Source organism: Onychostruthus taczanowskii, unplaced genomic scaffold, assembly GCF_017590055.1.
Source record: "Onychostruthus taczanowskii isolate IOZ18803 unplaced genomic scaffold, ASM1759005v1 scaffold116, whole genome shotgun sequence".
In the NCBI taxonomy this organism is placed as follows: Eukaryota; Metazoa; Chordata; class Aves; order Passeriformes; family Passeridae; genus Onychostruthus; species Onychostruthus taczanowskii.
In genome coordinates, this window is record NW_024498294.1 from 306,721 (window position 1) to 325,356 (window position 18,636).

Here is an 18,636-nt window from a genome sequence, read left to right on the forward strand (position 1 = left end):
GAGGGTGTTTTGTGCAAGGCAATGTACCCAGAGGGGACAAAATAAAAAAGGCAAGCGTAGAAGGCAATGTTTGAATAGAAACACTGAGTCCTTGTTGGGAGAACTCCTGGTTGGAGCAAAGGAAAATGTTCCTTAGAGCCCTGGGGCAAATGGCTTTGCCCTTTTTCTGCCTCCCTTGAATCTAGAACTTTTGGTGCCACAGCTTCTGCCTGGGAAGTGGCTAAAGAGGGAAAAATGCAGATGAAATGTGAATTTTAAAGCTGTTCTAGATGTTGTAAGGCAGAGAGAATGGTCTGGGCCATCCCTTCCTGATGGAACTGCCCATGGATCCCACAGACACAAATGGGAGCTGTGCTGCCAGGCTAGGGGAGAATTTGGCATGCACCTTGAAAATAATAATAAAAAATCTTCCTGAATTACTATAAAAATACCCACAGTAGCATTTCAAAATTAGATTTATTTTTAAGTGTTACTGTTGCATCCCAGGAATTTGAAAACCATATTTTCTATTAGCAAAACATTTCCCAGACCAATTTACATTCAGTGCATGTATTAACTTTGCAAACCACAATCCAGCTTTCCTCTTGGGGACAGCACACTCATTTTTTATATTGAAAATAATGAAAGTTCTAAAAAAACCACAGAGAAATTATTTTCCCAGTCATGTTTGCAATTCTTTACCCCTAGAATTACATAAGTCTCTATGTTATGACATTTAATTCCTGTTTTTACTCAGCTTTGCCAAAGCAAGGCAACAAAGAATCTTCATTATGTCCTTCTGCCCAAACATTCATAAGTATTTCCACATGAATTGCTCTGGTAACTTTAAAGTTCAGAGGGATTTTCTCCTAGAGCAGGATTGTGATATTCTTCATGCCTTTACTTTTGGTAAAAAGGCAACCACAGATGGGGTGCCCTAGGAAGAAGGAGGATGGGGATTTTTAAAATTGAACAATTCATAAAAATGAATGTTTTCATTTCAAGTTTGTTGTGTTTCAGTATGAGAAATGCTAACTCAGTGATGCCAACAGCCCTTGCTATGCAACCTGTGCAGCAAATTCCAGTTGGTGTTATTCACAAAGCTTCAGATTCTCTAATCTATATTTTATAATCATGTTTTTGGCTTCCAGGAAAGGTATCTTGAGCTCCAGCAAGAAAAAGGGTCTGGTCAGAAAATGAGACAGTGAAGAGAAAAACAGCAATTACACAGGGGATATATTCAGGAGGAACTCCCAATGAGCAGGAATGGTGGAGAGTAAAACCATGTTTTTTGATGGAGAGTAAAATCATGTTGCATTATGTACTAAAGCAAGAAAAGCAACTCTCCACCTATCTGATTTTGATGTGAAAGCAATCTTAAATCACAGAGAGGCTCCTAAATCAGGGCAATCTCTCTGACCTGTATGTCTAAACTGAAGGTGTGGGCATTCCAGCAGCACTTCCAGCAGCTGTGCTGATGTCCCACATTCTTTTCCAGATGAAGCTCTGCTGGTTCAAAGTCCCCTGCACTCACCATTGTGTGACATCCCAACAGCCAGGCACTTCTGGAACCTGCAGTACTGACATTTGTTTCTGCTCTTCTTGTGGATGCGGCAGTTCAGATCGCACCTGTCGTAAATCAGCTTCAACCGGATGGTCCTTCGGAAAAAGCCCTGCAGGGAACAGGGAAAACAGGGACAAGGTGGAACCTGGGAGCAGCCAGTGCATCCTGGCCCTGCTCCCCCCACCCAGAACACCTGAGAGATGGATTTCCAAACGAAGCACAGCTCCTGTCACCATCCCCTCTGCTCCTGTTCATCCTCTGACCTGGTGTGTCCAACCCCATTCAACAGAGGGATGAAATTCCCAGAAAGCTGGAGAAGCTTTAGGGAGTCAGTGGGGTTTAAAGGACATTAGGGATGGAATTTAAGGGCACAACTCCAAAGGAAGCAAAGTTCCATTTGTCATGGACAAATGGACAATTATTACGAACCAAATGTGACATTTTCAAAATTTAAACTTCACTACGAATTGTAGAAATGTAGAAAATTAGTTGTAAAATATGATAAACCAAAAATTCTGCCAACAGCAGTTCAATTTCTCATAAATGAAAATGGTTGTGGGTTATTTATCTTTTTACAGTTTAAAGATGCTTTTTTGGATCAGTCATAATTAATAAATAAAGTTTATCCAGAGTTATCTCCCTTTTTTCCCCTTGTAAAAATTATTTTTTCCTCACAGGGAATAATAACAGTAAAAGCATGATGCCAACTTTTATTTATATAATTAACTGTAATTTAAGTAATGTACTTTGTACTTATTGCTTTATGTGTGTTCCTAATTCACTGCTAAGAATTTTATTTAAGGTCTGGATGGGTTCTTTCCTTTTAGTTATTTTCCTCAAGACACTGACAATGGAGAAGATGGGGATTTCACATTAAAGTCTAATGTTTTTCTTTGAATTCAAAGAAATATTAATAATTTAATTCTCCGGTATGTCTTCCCTCATTCTTGAGGACTGCAATTTTTACACCAAGCATTTGTCCTTTATATGTTATAAACACTAAATATCATTGACATAAAAATAAGTTGGGTTTTAAAGCAGCAAGCACATTCCTCAATACCATCAAACTTCTCTGTAGTCACCTAAAATATGTAAAATGGGTTAAAAAATTCGAATTAATCAGAATAACAGAGCCTGAATTTTAATTTCTCAAAGCTTTGGAGCTGGGCATGAGTTTGGTACATTATAAGAATTCAGATTTTCTGCACATGACGCCCAAGACAGCAGGAATGAAATATGCTTGCATGATTGAAAGAGGGGGAAAAAACACAAAAAAATTTGAATAGATCAATACCACCAACAACAAAAAAGCAAGCTTTTAAAAAACAAGCAAGGTTTTAAAAAACAAAGTTTTATAAAAAAGCAAGGTTTAAAAAAACCCAAGGTTTTAAAAAACTCCTGCTTATTAACCCATAAATTATATGCAGGAAAACTGACGCAAAGACCTAAAACTTTTTTTTTTTTTTTTAGATAAAGCACAAAGGTGTGATTTTACCAAGTGATGATTGAGATGAAAACAGTATCAAATGCTAGTCAAGGTGCTTTTTTGGAGCTCACCTTGCAGCCCTCGCAGGCGTGCACGCCGTAGTGGAAGCCGGAGGCTTTGTCGCCGCACACGCGGCACTCGATGGCCATCAGCGAGTTGGACGCCTCCTCGTGAGCTTTGCTGTACAGCTGAACCTTCTCTGAGAAATAGGGTGGGGAAGGAGGCTCCAGCTTGATGGCACCTGTGCACAGGGGAGAGGTGAGTGGTAAACTCCAGCTGAATTAATGAAGGAGTGATGCCTTGTACAGGCTGCCCTAGAACAGAGGCTGGATGGAGTTACAGAATAAAGCAGGGATTGATTCAAAGGATCTCCTCAATGAATGCCCCTTGGGCAGCACAAGAGCCCGGCCAGGGCTGCACCCAAGATGAACCAAAATGGTCACAAAATGCACCAGCGCTCACGGGGTCTCTCACTGTGATAATTTCTGCTCCATTTGCCTATTGGAGTTAATTGTCCACTTAATTATCCAATTGTCCAATAAAGTCCCATCCTGCTTGTTTTTCTCTCTTCAGCCCACGGTGTTTCTGCTCTTGGGCTGAGATTTGGATCATTTGTCCTTGGTGCCCAGCTGGAGCAGGAACTGTTTTGTCTCCCTGCTCCGTGCAGAGAGCTCCCCATCCCCTCATATGAAGCCCACACCCACACACTAAAGCAGCACAGAATGTGAAAAATAGACAAGCTCAAACCTGAGGCACCAGAAGCAGTGAGGAATAAGCACAAGGCATCCCAGTGATGCTGGGCTGGCATGGCCAGGTCTGCTCCCCAGCAAAGCCAGCAGCAGAGCAGGGCTGCAGAAGGAGCTGGAGCTGCATTGCAGTGGCTGCAAAAGCTGGAAGGGGCAGGTTCTGCTGGACAAAGGGTGTTACAGATCCAGCTTTCAGCTCGGTACTGTGCAATGCTTTCAATATGGATACTAAAAATTAATGTATGGAGAACTCAGGCTTTACTCAGTCTCCACCTGGTTTATTCCTTCAAGGTGTTGAAAACTCCTACAGGGAGAAGGGCTGGAGTGTCTAATCTAGTTTAAAACATATTCAAGTTTCCAATAGAGCTATATATTCAACAATATATTATTCAATAATAATACATTATTATACATAGTAGTATTATATATTATTATATAATATATAGTAGATTATTGTATGATTATATTATTGAATAAATATTCTAGAATATATAATATATATGCATATAGGATAAAATAATATTGGATATTTCCAGAAATTTAGCTCTCTCCTGGGGAAACTGTTCAACTTCGGGAGCAGTTTAGAGATAAATTTTCTCTTCTGAAAGTTTCTAATAAAGAGAGCAATTTCTAATATTGAATGGTCTCAAACAAGTAAATATGATGTCTTTAAATCAATCATCACTGGTCATAGAAGAGAGCTGTGACATTTGAAAGTTACATTACATCAGGGGTGATGTAACAGAGTATTAAAGAAGGTGAATATTTTTATTTTTCCAGATTGGCTGCACTTAACAAACTAGAAAGATTTCTTCCTATATAAATTGGCAAGAAATTACCAAAGTAAAGATGAGGAAGAATTTATGCCATCTAAACTTTGCTGCACTCTTTAAAACTACTTGGCATTAAAGTGTTATGGATATTTCTAATTAAACAGAAGAAAAAATAAATGACTGGTGGAAAAATGTCCATTCATTTATTACAGTAGTAGTGCAGAGACACACAGCTCCTGCTTCACTGTACCACCCAAATTAAACACCTCAATTTCCCCACAAGAATTCCCTGAAAGAGTCCTTGTACAGATCACTACAAATAAAAGTGAGGTCAAATCTAAGCAGAAGTGGATCCTCAAAAGAGTTCCAGGCACAGCAACCTCACATTCCCACTCTGAGTAGGAATGAAGTGACAGTTTATTTAGGAATAGGTCGCTTCCTTTCTTAAAAGGAGTGTTTAGTGTAATTTTTCAGTGTAAATTGTAAAGAGCAGCATGTTTCACAGCAGGTAAGTCATCCAGGAGCTGCGATGGAGTTGTAACAATGCTGTGCCTCAGATGTAGCCAATATTTCTACTCCATACCTTTCTGAGGCTGTTTGGAATTGAAAAGCTGCACATATTAATAATTCAAATTATGCTCTGTCATTCCTCAACATCAGGGAGTTTATTCTGCACTGTGTGCCCTGAGCTCAAAGGAAAAGCTGCACACAAGGTGCAGGAGTAGGAGACAGCAGAGGGGTTCAAGTGTCCTCTAAAATGTAATTTTGGATACTTTATGGTACCTGTCCTAAACTCCAGCTGCTGCTCTGGCAGGGTCTGCTATGAGCACTTTCCCTTTTCTATCTGCCCTGCAAGAACATCTCTGCTGACACAGGAGATGTGAATTCTAAAGCCATTTGCTGCTAGCACACATTCCAGGGAATGAAAGCAACATGGACGCGAGGGAAACACTTCAGAAAAAGGCAGAGCTTACTTTGGCAATCCTGGAGCTTGATATCATATTTATAACCCAGGCCTGACTGGTCAGCTCTGGCAAGGGGAAGATCTTCATAGTGTGGGGAGGAAATGCTGGAGAAGTCAACGGTGGTGAAGGGCTTGATGTCAAAGGAATGTGTGTGATCATCCATGGCTGACAGATCCACGGGGCTGATTCCAAAATTCAGGGGCCAAAACGGCATTTCTGTGTCAACCATTGTAATCCCTGCAAACACCAACAAGAAAATGACATTTTAGGATGTTTATCTCCAATCTGCTCAGCCCCAAGCTGAGCTCCAAGTGTCCCACGTTCACAGGTTTGAGATAAAAACTATAACTGCATCTCTCCATAGCATGCATATCAATAAAATTAGAAGTCTTCCACAAATAAGTCTCATTTTTGCAAAGGCTAAGTACCATTCTTCCCAAATACCTGAAAATCTCAAGGGTTTTTATATGAAGAAAAAACCCCAAAGTAGCTGGTATTAAATAGTGGTGATTTTCCTCCAAATAACCAGAAATATTTGAAAACTGTGCTCGCTCGAGTTTGCCAAAAGTTTAATCCCAGTCTTGAACCCAAGGATCAAGGAAATGTAAGTTATGACTTTTCAAATTCCATATATATGAAAGCAGAAAACAAATAAGAAACTTCTATCTGCAAAAATCTTCTGCAAGCTGAGTGAATTTAGATTGAGATATGATATGTTTTTCCAAGTCTTCTTTTGACAAATAGCTGAACCAACATCCTTGATTTAGACAGATTTCAACTATGAAAAAGTTTGTAAGTTACAGCAAGTGCAAAGGCTATTTTATAACCAGTGTCTGTGTTTAATTTTCCACTATTTATAAAAAGAACATTCTACCCTAAAAATAGAAGAGATGTTTCAGAACTAAAATAGCTTGGTCACTTTGGCTGTTTAATTTGGACTTTAAACCCAATCAAGTGAGTGGCCTTTAACCTCCAGATAACAGAAACTTTGATTTGATCTGCTTTGAATCAAAACTACTCTGTCACACAGCCAGAAGTGCTGTTGCAAAATAAAGATATTGCAGCAGAGGTGCTCCGGAGTTTGGAGCTCACCTGTTCTTGACAGGTAAGTGAGCCTGTGCCTGCCCTCCCCATCAGCTCTGCTAAATGCCAGTGCCCAGAAATGGTTGCACTTTGCCTTCGCTCAGGAATGGCACCAGAATTCCTCCCACTTTTAGGACTCGCAGCACAACCCTGCAGTTCTTCTGCCTTGACCTTGACAACAGAGGCTGCAAGGGATCTTGTCAATTATTGTATTTGAGAGGAGAGATTCTCACTGCAGTGGGAACAAAGAGGTGCTGCAGCAATCCCACTGGATATCAGGGATGTTGTCCTTAATGAAAGGAGGGAAACAACAGGGTTTCTAATTGCCACAAGTGGCAAATCCCTGGGGAAAATCCATGACAGCTTGTCAGAGCACCTTGGTGTTGTGTGTTATCTCCCAAATGGTCAAGTTTCAAGTGCAGGGCTCAAACCATGAGCTGTGCCCAGGCTGCCCAGGAAATGGTGACATTCCCAATGCTGCCACAACTCCAGGAGCCCCCAGGGATGCCCAAGGTGGGATTGTTGAGGTGGCTGGGCAGGACCAGGAGCTGCACTGGATGATCCTTGGGGGTCCCTTCAGCTCAGGAGATTCTCTGATTTGATATTTTCTGAGCACAAAGTGAAATCCCTGGCCATGAACACTGGGAAATGTCTTCCCAAGACAGATTTCCCAATGAAACAAAAAGGGAACTCCATCTTAAGAGCCCATTTCTTGTAATGGCCAGACTCATATTTAAAAAATACAGAAATCAAGAGACATTTAAAATTGGTTTATATTCCTTTAGACAAAAGACACCAAGGGTTACTTTCTGCTCTGAGCTCTGCCTCAGGGGTGAAGGATGGCTACAGGCACAGCCCAGGTTCATCCCAGGAATTCCCAGGTTGCTGTGTGGACAAGGAGTAACTGCAGGAAACCAAATCATCAAAGGGCAGGAGGACCCACAGCCACAGCTGCCCCTGCACAGACACCTCCCTGCTCTGAGGCAGCTCCTGGAGAGCTTCAGGCAAGGACATTCTGGGGCCACTCTCTGAGGAGAGGTGAACTCCACCACCTGCCCCTGATCCCACTGAAAAATGAACAGTTTTCCTGCACTCTCCATCAAACCTCTGAAAAACATTTTCACAACCTGGAGACCTCATCACTTTGTCTTTTCAAGTTCAAAAGCTCCAGTTCCAAACCCCTGTGGGCTGAACAGCAATGTAGAGCTGAGCTGGGTTTCACTTCACTCAGCCCTTGGCTGGGATGCTCTGGAGAAGTCCATGATGTGTAACATGAGTAATTCTGTGACACTCCTGCATCATTACAACCCAGAGTGTGCAGGAACTTCCCTGGGTACAGATATCTCACAGCTTGGACAAACTCAGATAAGCAGGTGAGTCCAGAGGTCTGGCTTGGCGCACACAAGCTCCAAAATCTAAGGGCTTGTAGTAATCCCTTATCAGAAATCTCGTTTCCCAGTCAGCACAGCCAAATCATTTCAGCAAAGTCTACCAAAAAATGCCAGAGTGGTTTTGTGGTAAAAGCATTTCTAGCCCAGAAGCATGATGGTTTCGATTTTTATTACGTTTCAGAAGGAACAAAATAAAATTAAATAATTAATGAGTAAGCTGTTGTTTATGCATCACTGAATAGAAGGGATTTGGTTCCATGCATGCTCTTTTCCCTCTGCTAGTTGTTTTTATCTCTGTGTCTGTCCAAATCACACACATGCTCTGTATGCTGAAAACAGAGGAAACACAAATTACAAGATCACACTGAAGAGAAAACCAGGGAATTGTGGCTGCACCTATCAGCTGCTGCAGGTCACTGAGTAATTCTGCTTTCTCCTCTTCCTCTTTCTGCTCTAAGGTAATAAAATCTGTAGCCAGCAACCATTTACACATCTTCAGTCAAAAGCCCATAAACTCCACCTCTTCTACAGGTTAACATCCCATGACTCTCAAGATCCCGCAGTAATATTGTTCACAAGCATTTCTGAATGATGAGAACTTCCAGGTTTGCTCAGGTTTTGGGTATAAAACACAAAGCATCTTGATACAGTTTTAAAGATCCAATCTTCACATATGATTGAAGCAAATTATGGGTATCTTGTTCAATTCAACAAAATTTCCTATGACAATAGAAACAACGAATTTCAATTTTCAGATGAATTTGTTTTAGTGATACTAAAATGAAGGAAACATTTTCCATTCTATTTTTATTCTTGCATTATTGAAAACCAAAATATGAAACTGTTCCCATGTTTAATGATTATTTTACAAATACTTCTACTTTGCATGTAGCTTTACTTGATTTTCGCTGTGCACTTTGTCTTTTTTCCTCCCCAGGAAAGAGGAATAGCAACATTTCCCTCTGGAAAAGAGAAGATCGACTAATTGTAGTCTTCTCATGGCTTTAAAAGACCCAAAACCCAACAACCAAGATTAAAAAAATCCAATGGATAAGTCCAACGAACAGACTAGAGAATGCTTTTAAATATCACAGCTGCTTGTGTGACATCCAGGTAACAGATCTGTAAGTGTTTCTCTGATTTAGAAGATTTTCATGTGCAAAAATCCTCCTCAGCCAGCAAGAGGCCATGCAGAACAGCAGCAGAGATGTTATTTGGGAAGTCAGATGGAGGAGCTGGGACATTTAATCCTCCAAAAGAGCAGGAGTGGAAGAGATAATGCTGCTGAGATAAAATTTAATTCTGAGATAGGGAGTTTGCTGAGTCCTTCACCCTCTTTAATCTCCTGTGGAGCTGCTCAGGGTCATGTGCAGGGAACCAGAGGCACTGAGCTCACCTGGCACAGCCACCCCTGGTCATTCTGCTGCTGATAGGCAGAAATCTCATCTCATCATCACCTCATCCCCTGGCTGATCTGCTCTCCAGTTCCTCAGACAGTTATTCCCTGCATTTCTCCTGCTAGGAGAACATAAAATCTAACAGAGGAGATTGCCATGGTATGAAAAACATCCTGGATCACGAGCTGCTCTTTACCATAAACACTACCTGTGCTCAAGTAACCTGAAGGGCCTGTTGTGCTGCATTCTAGACACGCTCTTTCCAGACAAAACTACCAAAATATGACCCTACAGGTATTTAATGAAGCAACCAGAACACCCCAACTGACGGGAGTTACAGAAAACAAGAAGACAAAAATAAATAGGTAAAGCCTCTCAGCTTTATTAAAATCCAGGAAGGTACAATGGCATGACATGGGCAGGAATAAATATGGACAAATTGATATGTGAACTAAATAATGCTATTTCTGTATAAGAAATACTGATTCATGGATCTGAAAAGCTCATGGGCAGGTAGGTCAGATTTAAAAAGAAAAGCACTTCAGAATCATGGGATTTTCGAAATCTGTGGGTTTTTCTTAATGCAGACAAATTTAATGGAATAGATTGAATTTCCTCTCATGTATAAATGTGTCAGAGTTTGTCAAGTAAACTCATATGCAAGTCCTGCAGAACCTTATGGGACCTTTTCCAATTAATCTAATTAAGGCAGCTCAGACCCTCTGTGAAATAATATCTACAAAAGTTGGTTAAGATCACACAATCATCCTCAGCTTTCAGGAGAGATTTAGAGATGGTGAAGGGGCAGCTTGATAGCTCACAGATCCAATTTATTGATCTATTTGGAAGAATAACAACACATTTTATGTGTGCCTTGCAAAACCACAGTGATGGCAGCAGATGAGCTGAACTGAAGACCTGCACTGATCTCTCAGAGGAGAAGGGCTCTGAAAAGGGAGCAGAGTCCTGTGATAATCCTCTGCATTCCCCTTTCCAAAACTGAGTGCTCTCGTTGCCTCTGACACAGAAATTCTCTGTGGCAATGGTCGACAGCTCAATTCTGCATTTTATCAGTGCTGCTCTCAGCTCCCAGATGTGAGGGACTACTGAACCTCAGGTTATTGAGTGAAAATCACATCTTACTGAATTTGTTTTTTCCTGGCCAGAACCCCCTCGGATTCTTGCCCCACTTCTCTGTTTTTCCAGTGAAAGTACATTATCTTCCCTCTATACCCTCCGTGCCCTGTGCTGCCCGTAAAATATCTCTCCTCTTCAGCAGGTGTAGGATTACTCCACAGATTTTGAATATTCCTGCTAATGCCGGAGTACAGTGGAGCTCTAAGCTTGAAATCTTTACAGGACACCTTCCTCACGAATGAAAATTATATCTTTTTCACTAATAGCAACTGCCACTAGAATGGACTTTATCTAACAGAAAGCATTTGCATCAAGCAGAGATCATTTTGTTTCGGATTTACCAAACTCTGTGAAATTTTTTGTGTCCCAAATGATGACTCAAAGCTGTTGCCTATTGCTGTTTCACACATTCCCGGCCGGCAGATTCCCGATTTTCCCCCATTTCCCGGCACAGGACCCGAACCTCTCCGTGTCCTGTTGCTGCAGAGTCAGCAGAGGGAGCACAACCTAACTAAAAAAACCCCTCTTTCCAAGAACTCTGCTGGCACAGCCAGTGATGCTCCTAAACAAACAAACAAACAAACACAAAAAGGCAGGAGAAAGAGCCTCGGTGGCTGATGCCCCAAATTCTGAGTTTGACAAAATCAGAGCTCTGCCAACTGCAGCGGGAAAAGCAAAGGAACAACAACAATAAAAAAACAAACCCTATAAAGCCTTGCTTTAAAAACCCACTACAGAATTTTTACTATTTAAAAGGAGAGATATAAAGATTTTTTTGTTTTGTTTTTATCTGCGCACACACTCAAAACATTGTTGGAATGAAACAAAAAATGTTTCAATGGTGTGATGATGAACAAACACACTGAACAGCAATATTAATAGGATTAAAATAATTATCCACCACTCATTTCCCAAAGAAATCATACATTAGAAACCACTATGGATCTGGAAAAAGGGTCCAGGCTACTGAGAGGATAAGTCCTGTTAAATTTTTGATTGTAAATTTTGAAGCCACAGTGTTGCCCCCCTGTACCCAGCCCGGAGCCAGGCATCCTCCTGGGGCACCATTGCCTCACCAGATCAGGGAATTTCCTTTTCAAGCATGACTTTATCAAAAACACTCACAGGAATGAAAACTGACCTCACTACGGGACAGAAGAAGCAAATTTTTATGGGTTTGTTTCAATTAAATAACTGCAAACAAAAGTTCCCCATGCCTTAATTTAGCTGTGAAAACAAAGAAAATACCCAGTGTCTCTAGCAAATGTTGGGTGTCAAGACAACTCCATAATAATAAGTAACTTAGTGAAAAAATGAGCTCACAAATGACCAATAATGGCATTTTTTGATTTTTTGCTAATGGCATAGGCGACTTTAAAAGCACTGCTGACTCCAAGCACATTTTCCTCTCTGTTCCTCAGGTCCAGCTCTGAAACCATCTAAAAATGGCCCCAAAAAATTGACATGTCCACCTGAAAACCCCCAAAAGAAGCCACACAGAGAACACACTTTGTAGAGAAGGGAATAAACACTCTGTGTTTATAATCGATAAAACCAGAGGAGGGTTCTGGAGCAAATGGCTTTGTCAGCCCAGGGCACACCTCAAGGGTTAATCACTGAGTAGGAGGGGCAGGAGCTGAGGAAAGAAAGGCTCCTCTCCCACCCACTGTCCAACCTGCAGAACCAGCACAGGGCCCAAACTCTGAGAGCAAAAGGAAAAGCAGCAACCTGGGGCTGAGAGGAATGTTCAAGGGTGCCAGCAAACCCAGAAACACCTGCAAACACTGCTGGGGATGGATGCTCATTGCTGCCCCATCTCCCATCTGACCACTGCTGGATGATCAAACTCTGCTGGAGATGCTCATTGCTGCCCCATGTCCCAGTCTAACCAGTGCTGGATGGCTCAGAAATCAAACAAACACTACTGGGGACAGTCAATTCTGCCCCATCTCCCAGTCTGACCACTGCTGGATGGCTCAGAAATCAAACAAACACTACTGGGGACAGTCAATTCTGCCCCATCTCCCAGTCTGACCACTGCTGGATGGCTCAGAAATCAAACAAACACTGCTGGGGATAGTCAATTCTGCCCCATCTCCCAGTCTGACCAGGGCTGTGAGGCTTAGAAAGCCCAGCGGTGCAAGGGCTGCAGAGCCCTGTGGCAGCCACATCCTTCAAAAAGCAAAATAAAAGGTAAAGGGGGAGGTAATCCATTCATCCTCTCAGCAAGGCTGCACAGTAAAACACCAGGAGAAACTGTATAAATCCAAACACTTGGAAAGGCCAAAAGAAAGCAACTCATAAATCAGTGGGAAATGTATTTTATTCCTATAGCTGAATTATAACTACAAGCTGTGCTCACTAATAGCACAGTCCATAAAATTTACCACACAGTTTAAGAGGCAGTTGTTAATAGAAACAAGGAAGAAAAGCCCATTCAGGGAATAATAGAGCTGTTTAGTGTTAAATATATTTTCTATTCCATGGAATTCACACAAAATGGCCTGGGTTACTTGGAATAGAAGCATTTTATACCCTTGCAGCAACATAAACCCTTGTAAATATAATTGCAAATGAGAAACAAGTTCAAAAATGCCACAGGCTACTCAGATATGCTACAAATTCTCCCATCCTATTTTAATTTGTTAATGTAGGGTTTGTTGCATTCTGATACTGGATAGAGATCCACGAAACTTCAGGTTATTCCAGGGTATGAAAGAAACTGATGGCAAGGCTGCGCTTCAATAGAAATTGAGAATATTGAACAATGGGAAATTTCAGTATAAGAAATACTGATTTATGGATCTGAAAAACTCACAGGCAGGTAGCTCAGATTTAAAAGGAAAAACACTTCAAAATCATGGAGAACTTAACTACAAATTTCTGGAAGTGGCAGAGTTGGGCTCCTGGTGGTAAAATCTGACTGCGAGAGAAATAAAAGTGTTCTACTGGGGTCACAGCACTGGCAGAACAGGGAGATGAGGAGATAATTTCTGTTAAATCAGATTCAAAGTTTGTGGGAAAGGATCCTCAAACTGTTCTTAGAAATCCCTGAGCAGAGAAACTGCACTTTCCTAGTTCCAGTCATCCTTTGTGAGACACCATGTGCTGAAACTAAAAGTGATTCTGAAGAAAGGCTTCTTTTCCAATGCCTTTTGTTTCAAAATGTCTTAAAAATTTCTCCCACTCTTCAAAATAGAGATGATTATTTATTTTCTCTGGGGAAAAAAAAAAAATAAGCACACCTAAAATGTATAGCATAAAAATCTGAAATATAAGGTGTCATCTGGTTGGTAATATAAAATCAGAATAAACCTCTGTAGGATTTCAAGGGGCAAAGACCATAAATTGGCATTTACAAGGTGCCTCAGTAGATGTGAAATGTGGCTCCTGTTTGTTTGGAGGGATTTGAGGGAGGCAGGAACAAGCAGCACATCCCTGACTTGTGCTGGCAGTATTGTAAAAGTGCCTCATTATATAAAATGTGGGCGTTGCTCTCTATGAATCATTGTGATTTAAAATAGGATCCTGATAGACAGGCAATGAATCACTTTGGATTTTGTAATCAGCAAGGGCTGACTTCTTGGGAGAGCCCTTTGCCCCCTTTGGCAAGCAGCTGAGGGAAGGTCTGCTCCAGCCCTGGAGGTGCCTCCCCAGGCTGAAGGAAGTCATTGATTCTAAAATATCCCCCAAAACGCCGTGTGGGACACAAGATAGCAGGGCTTTGTCAGCTGCAACAGCAGCACACAATTCAATTGATAAGAGTGTTAACATTCTCAGGCCTGTGCTTGGCTCCAAGGCTCAACATACTTTAATAATTGGCATTTATTTCTACTGGGCAGGCTTCGTATTGCTGGGTCTAGCAAAAGTTTTACCAACTACAAGGAATTAATGAATTCCAAAATACCGTATTTGCCATTAAATGTATTTTAAGAGCAAGAGACCAATCCAGAAGGTTCATCTGCACGAGTTGTGACTGTGCTTTCAGGAGTCAAACTTGCTTTGAAGTCAATAGAAAGTTTTCCAGCTTTGACAGAAATTCAGTGTTTGGGTCGAAATTGAGCAAAACACTCATTTTGAATGTTGCATTGGTGCTAATGGCATCAAAACACCTGCCTGAAGTTAAGCACTTCTAAAACCTCAGTTTTGGCTAAGAAAGGACTTCTTTGGCTAAGATACATTATTAAATTACATCTCCTACACACAGATAAATCAAGGTGTGTCGCAACACACATCCATAAGAAATTAGGGGCTCATAAAATGCCCTATTTCCTGTGTAAAATGACTGCTCCAGTGGCAAGGCAGTGCCCAGAGTTAATAAAATAAACTCCCAGCACCACAAAGTCCCAGTGGCACTGTCAGCCAGCAGCCTGCTGATGTTTCAACAAGGAACAGCTCTGTCTGAAGCCTTAAAGCGCGGCACAAAAACATTTATGAAGTTTATCCTGTGCTCACACATGGTGTGTTGTAGGAAAATTTGATTTTCCAGGATTTCAGGTGGTGTGGCAGAGCACAAACCTGTGTGAGCACCACAGCCACTGACAGGACAATCTGCTGCTCCACTGCTTATCTGGTTTCATTAGGTCATTATCAACTGTCTCTTAATGCAGTTTAATATACTAATAACAGACTCCATTCTTTGGAAATGGTGCTTGGCCAAGAATTAATAGCTGAGGTATCCATTTGGTATGGAATTTTCAATGGCTGTACTCCATTATGAAATTCGGAACACAAAGTTTGCATTTGTTTTTGAAATGTTAATAACTTTCATAATAAATGTTATGTGCACTATATCCAGTTAATCTTCTTTTAAAACACTGTAGTTGTGATAAATTTGACACTAATCCTGAAGAATTTTTTGCAATTTTAATACTAAATAACCACATCAAGTTTTCTCAATCCATGCCGTAGTAGTAGGGAATTTAGGGATGCAGAATTCTGTTGGTGAGAAGCCTGGGATTTTTTCTTCTCCTCAGACTCTGTCATGTCAGTGCTTTTTAATGTTCACAAGACAGTAAACTTCAGTATTGTTTCCAAGAGATGAGCTAATGAGGCACACAACTGGACTGGGGTGAAATACACTCATTAATATCCTAAATGCAGTTCCCTGCCATGGCAGAATAATGAATACTCCCACAGGAAGAGGAGGAGGAGGAGGAGGAGGAGAAGGAGGAGGAGGAAAAAAATGCCATATGAATTAATACTCATTCCTTGAATTAAATCCCACTTTTAAAGTTTTTCCTGGCAGTCAAACACACTGCAAATAATCCATAAAAATGCTTCTGTCCTATCAGGATGAGTAGTTTCCATCACATTCTCATCTTCCCAACACTAAAAATGCAAAATATATTTGAATACAGCAAGACTGGAGGGAGGGCCCACGTGATTTGACTGAGTGCTGGGTTTTGGCAAAATATTTAATCTTGGACAATCACCAAGTTGTAAAAGTGAAAAGCACCATGTTGCAAAACTCATTCATAAATGTAAACATGCTGAGCATTTCTGCATTAAATACAGGGAGCTCAGTGAAACGGCAAAAACACTTTCCTATATAGAATTCTGTAGAATTTCTGTACATCCAGTGTAAAATATTCTCTGTGTGCCTCTGCAGCCACTCTGATGTCAGGATAATTCCAACACACCAAATCCTGAGAAAGCAGATAAATAGCACCAAAGAGGGCTGAGCATTCACCACTCTCCTCTTTTAGCTGCCCCCGAATTCATCATCTCACATACAAATCACAAAGCATACACTACAATTTTGCCCACAGACTCTGTGATATTTGATAACTTGATTGTTTTGTTTTTAATTTAGTGGGGATCATCAGATTTTGTTTTTAACACACAGTTATTGAAGGGTATTTTCATTAGCATACTTTCCTAAGCTTGGAGGAGAAGCAGAGGTGACATCCCAACATTATTCTGACAAGACAAACACCAGGAAAGTAAAAAGGTCCCCCAAAATTTACTATATCCAACATCAGGCTTTCTACTCTACACTGAGTAGGGTTAAATAATGTAATAATAAATACACATGATAAATAATGTAATAATTTATTACAACTAAATAATGTAATAATAAACACGCATGAACTTTTGCACATCTATAATCTGTTGCACAAATGGATCTCTTTCATCTTTTAAATTAGAAAAAAAAAATTAACCTTCTCAACTGTATGAACTGCAAAGCATCCAACCTGCTCAGCCACTTTCCAGCACCAGAGCAATCCCTTGTCACCTGACTCCTGTACTTTTGACCCTCCAAAAATTTCCCAGCTGAAGCATGTTGACATGTTTTCACATGTGATTCAAGAGGGATTGCTCTCAATAGTGCTGGATGCTTATCACAGGTTTAGATCAATGTTGTCTGCTCCCTCTTTCTGAGCAGTCATTTTTCCAGGCAGCTTTCAAGCTCTCCTGAAGTCAAGGTGGCTTCAGGCCTGGAGTGTGGGCTGGGGCACAGGGAGGGTGAGCTGCTGTCACTGCAATTGCAACACTCTGAGGAGTATTTCATGCACACCAGGAAACTCATGTCGAGCTCTGCTCCAGATTTAAGTGACCTTGAACAGTTTTCACTTGTGAGTCTTCTGCTGGACTACAAGCTTCAAGAGAATCTTCCCCATTCTTCTTTTTTGGGGAGTCAGTATAAAATACAATATTAAGTAACATTGTGCTCAGTGTTTTGTTCCAGAAGAAAAAGAGGTGGGGAATTTCTGAAGGAAATTAAGCATTGAGGATTGTTATTAGAAATATTAATTTTAAAGCCTGTGTTTGACTAAATAATAGCAAACTGGGAGAAAGAATGCTAAAGCATCCACTATAAAAACTGGGAATTAAATTAGTACCAACACACCTCCTTTCGTATTTCTAGCTTTCAGCAAAAAAGAGAGGCATTTCATTAGGATTTTTCTGGTTTACATACTTCAGAAAAGCTTTGTGCAAACTGGTAGCTGAAACTATAGTAACTACTGAGCAGCAGAAAAAAAAACCCCAAACAGCCTCAGATGCAGCACCCAGGGTCTGAGTTACTGTGAAATAATGATTCCAGAAAGCCCCAGAACAGAACTGCTTCATCTTGAGTTCTAAACTAAAAAATTGTCATTAATACTATAATATTAGTACTGAATTTTATAATTTATAATGGTAAATATTTTAAGTTTATAGCCAACATCTTCCTTACCAAACTCCAGGTAGTCCTGGATGTCACTTTATATATTGGGCAAATCAAATTCTTTTCAGCGACGTAATTTTCCTTCTGAAATTGATAAACTCAACCCCCTTTACCACTCAAAAAGAAAATACCATAATCCATGACTCTAATAGAGAATTATCAGCTCAACTTTAGGTGATAATTAAAAAAGGGGACCTGAATCCTCCTGCCACCTTCCTCCCAGTTTTCTGAGAAAAGCCCCCCTACAACACAGCCCAGAGTTGATGGAAATATTGAATTCTTTTCCAAATGTACTTTTCAAGGGAAAAAAAAAATCCCAAGATACCATTCTCTTCAGAACCCAGAAGGAATTTACTGAAAACGCAATGGGGAAGCGCTGTCTAAACCTGAACTAAGAGATGAATATTCCCCCTGCAGCCCTTTTATAACAATAAAAAAGACAAAATATTTGTGGGGAAAGAACACGATTTCATCTTTTACTTAATGTCAAAATCATTAATGCACTTCAAAAAGAACTTAAATATAACCTGCATAATGATACATTAATGGGAAATTCTACAAAGTCCTGACTTGGTTGCAGTTTCAAAAAACCTACTGTATTTCCTAATAAAGTATCTGGCATGGCTTGGATTTTATAATGTGTCTGAAAACTAAAAGGAAGAAGTTTCTTTGATCTTATTTTCTGTTATTCTTCGTCTGTGTTATTAATATCCTAAGAATATGTCTGATGTGATTTGCTCCTACTTTTGTCAACCTGTCTATTTTGAAGTAAAATTTTTCCAATACCCCTATGGGAATTGAATTGCTTTGCCCAGAAAGGAACAAACATTTTCATGAAAATGATTCTGCACTTCTGAGCTGCCTGTCACTCCTGTAAGTATCCCTCATCCCCAAAGCAGGGGCTGTTTGTATTCATATTTGTTTAAATAAGTGCTTAAATATGT

At 40.5% G+C, this 18,636-nt stretch overlaps 1 protein-coding gene across 1 annotated transcript in view; it reads right to left on the reverse strand.

The window, feature by feature from the left end:
- The window catches only part of PPARG (peroxisome proliferator activated receptor gamma), a 51,057-nt gene that overhangs the window by 14,058 nt on the left and 18,363 nt on the right, over positions 1-18,636 (reverse strand). Inside the window, exons 2-4 of the mRNA XM_041427565.1 lie at positions 5,523-5,750; positions 3,101-3,270; positions 1,514-1,652 (exon numbers count right to left, since the gene is read on the reverse strand). Of these exons, the coding sequence (XP_041283499.1) occupies positions 1,514-1,652; positions 3,101-3,270; positions 5,523-5,742 (529 nt within the window). The 5' untranslated portion in view covers positions 5,743-5,750. The remainder of the gene's footprint in view (positions 1-1,513; positions 1,653-3,100; positions 3,271-5,522; positions 5,751-18,636) is intronic.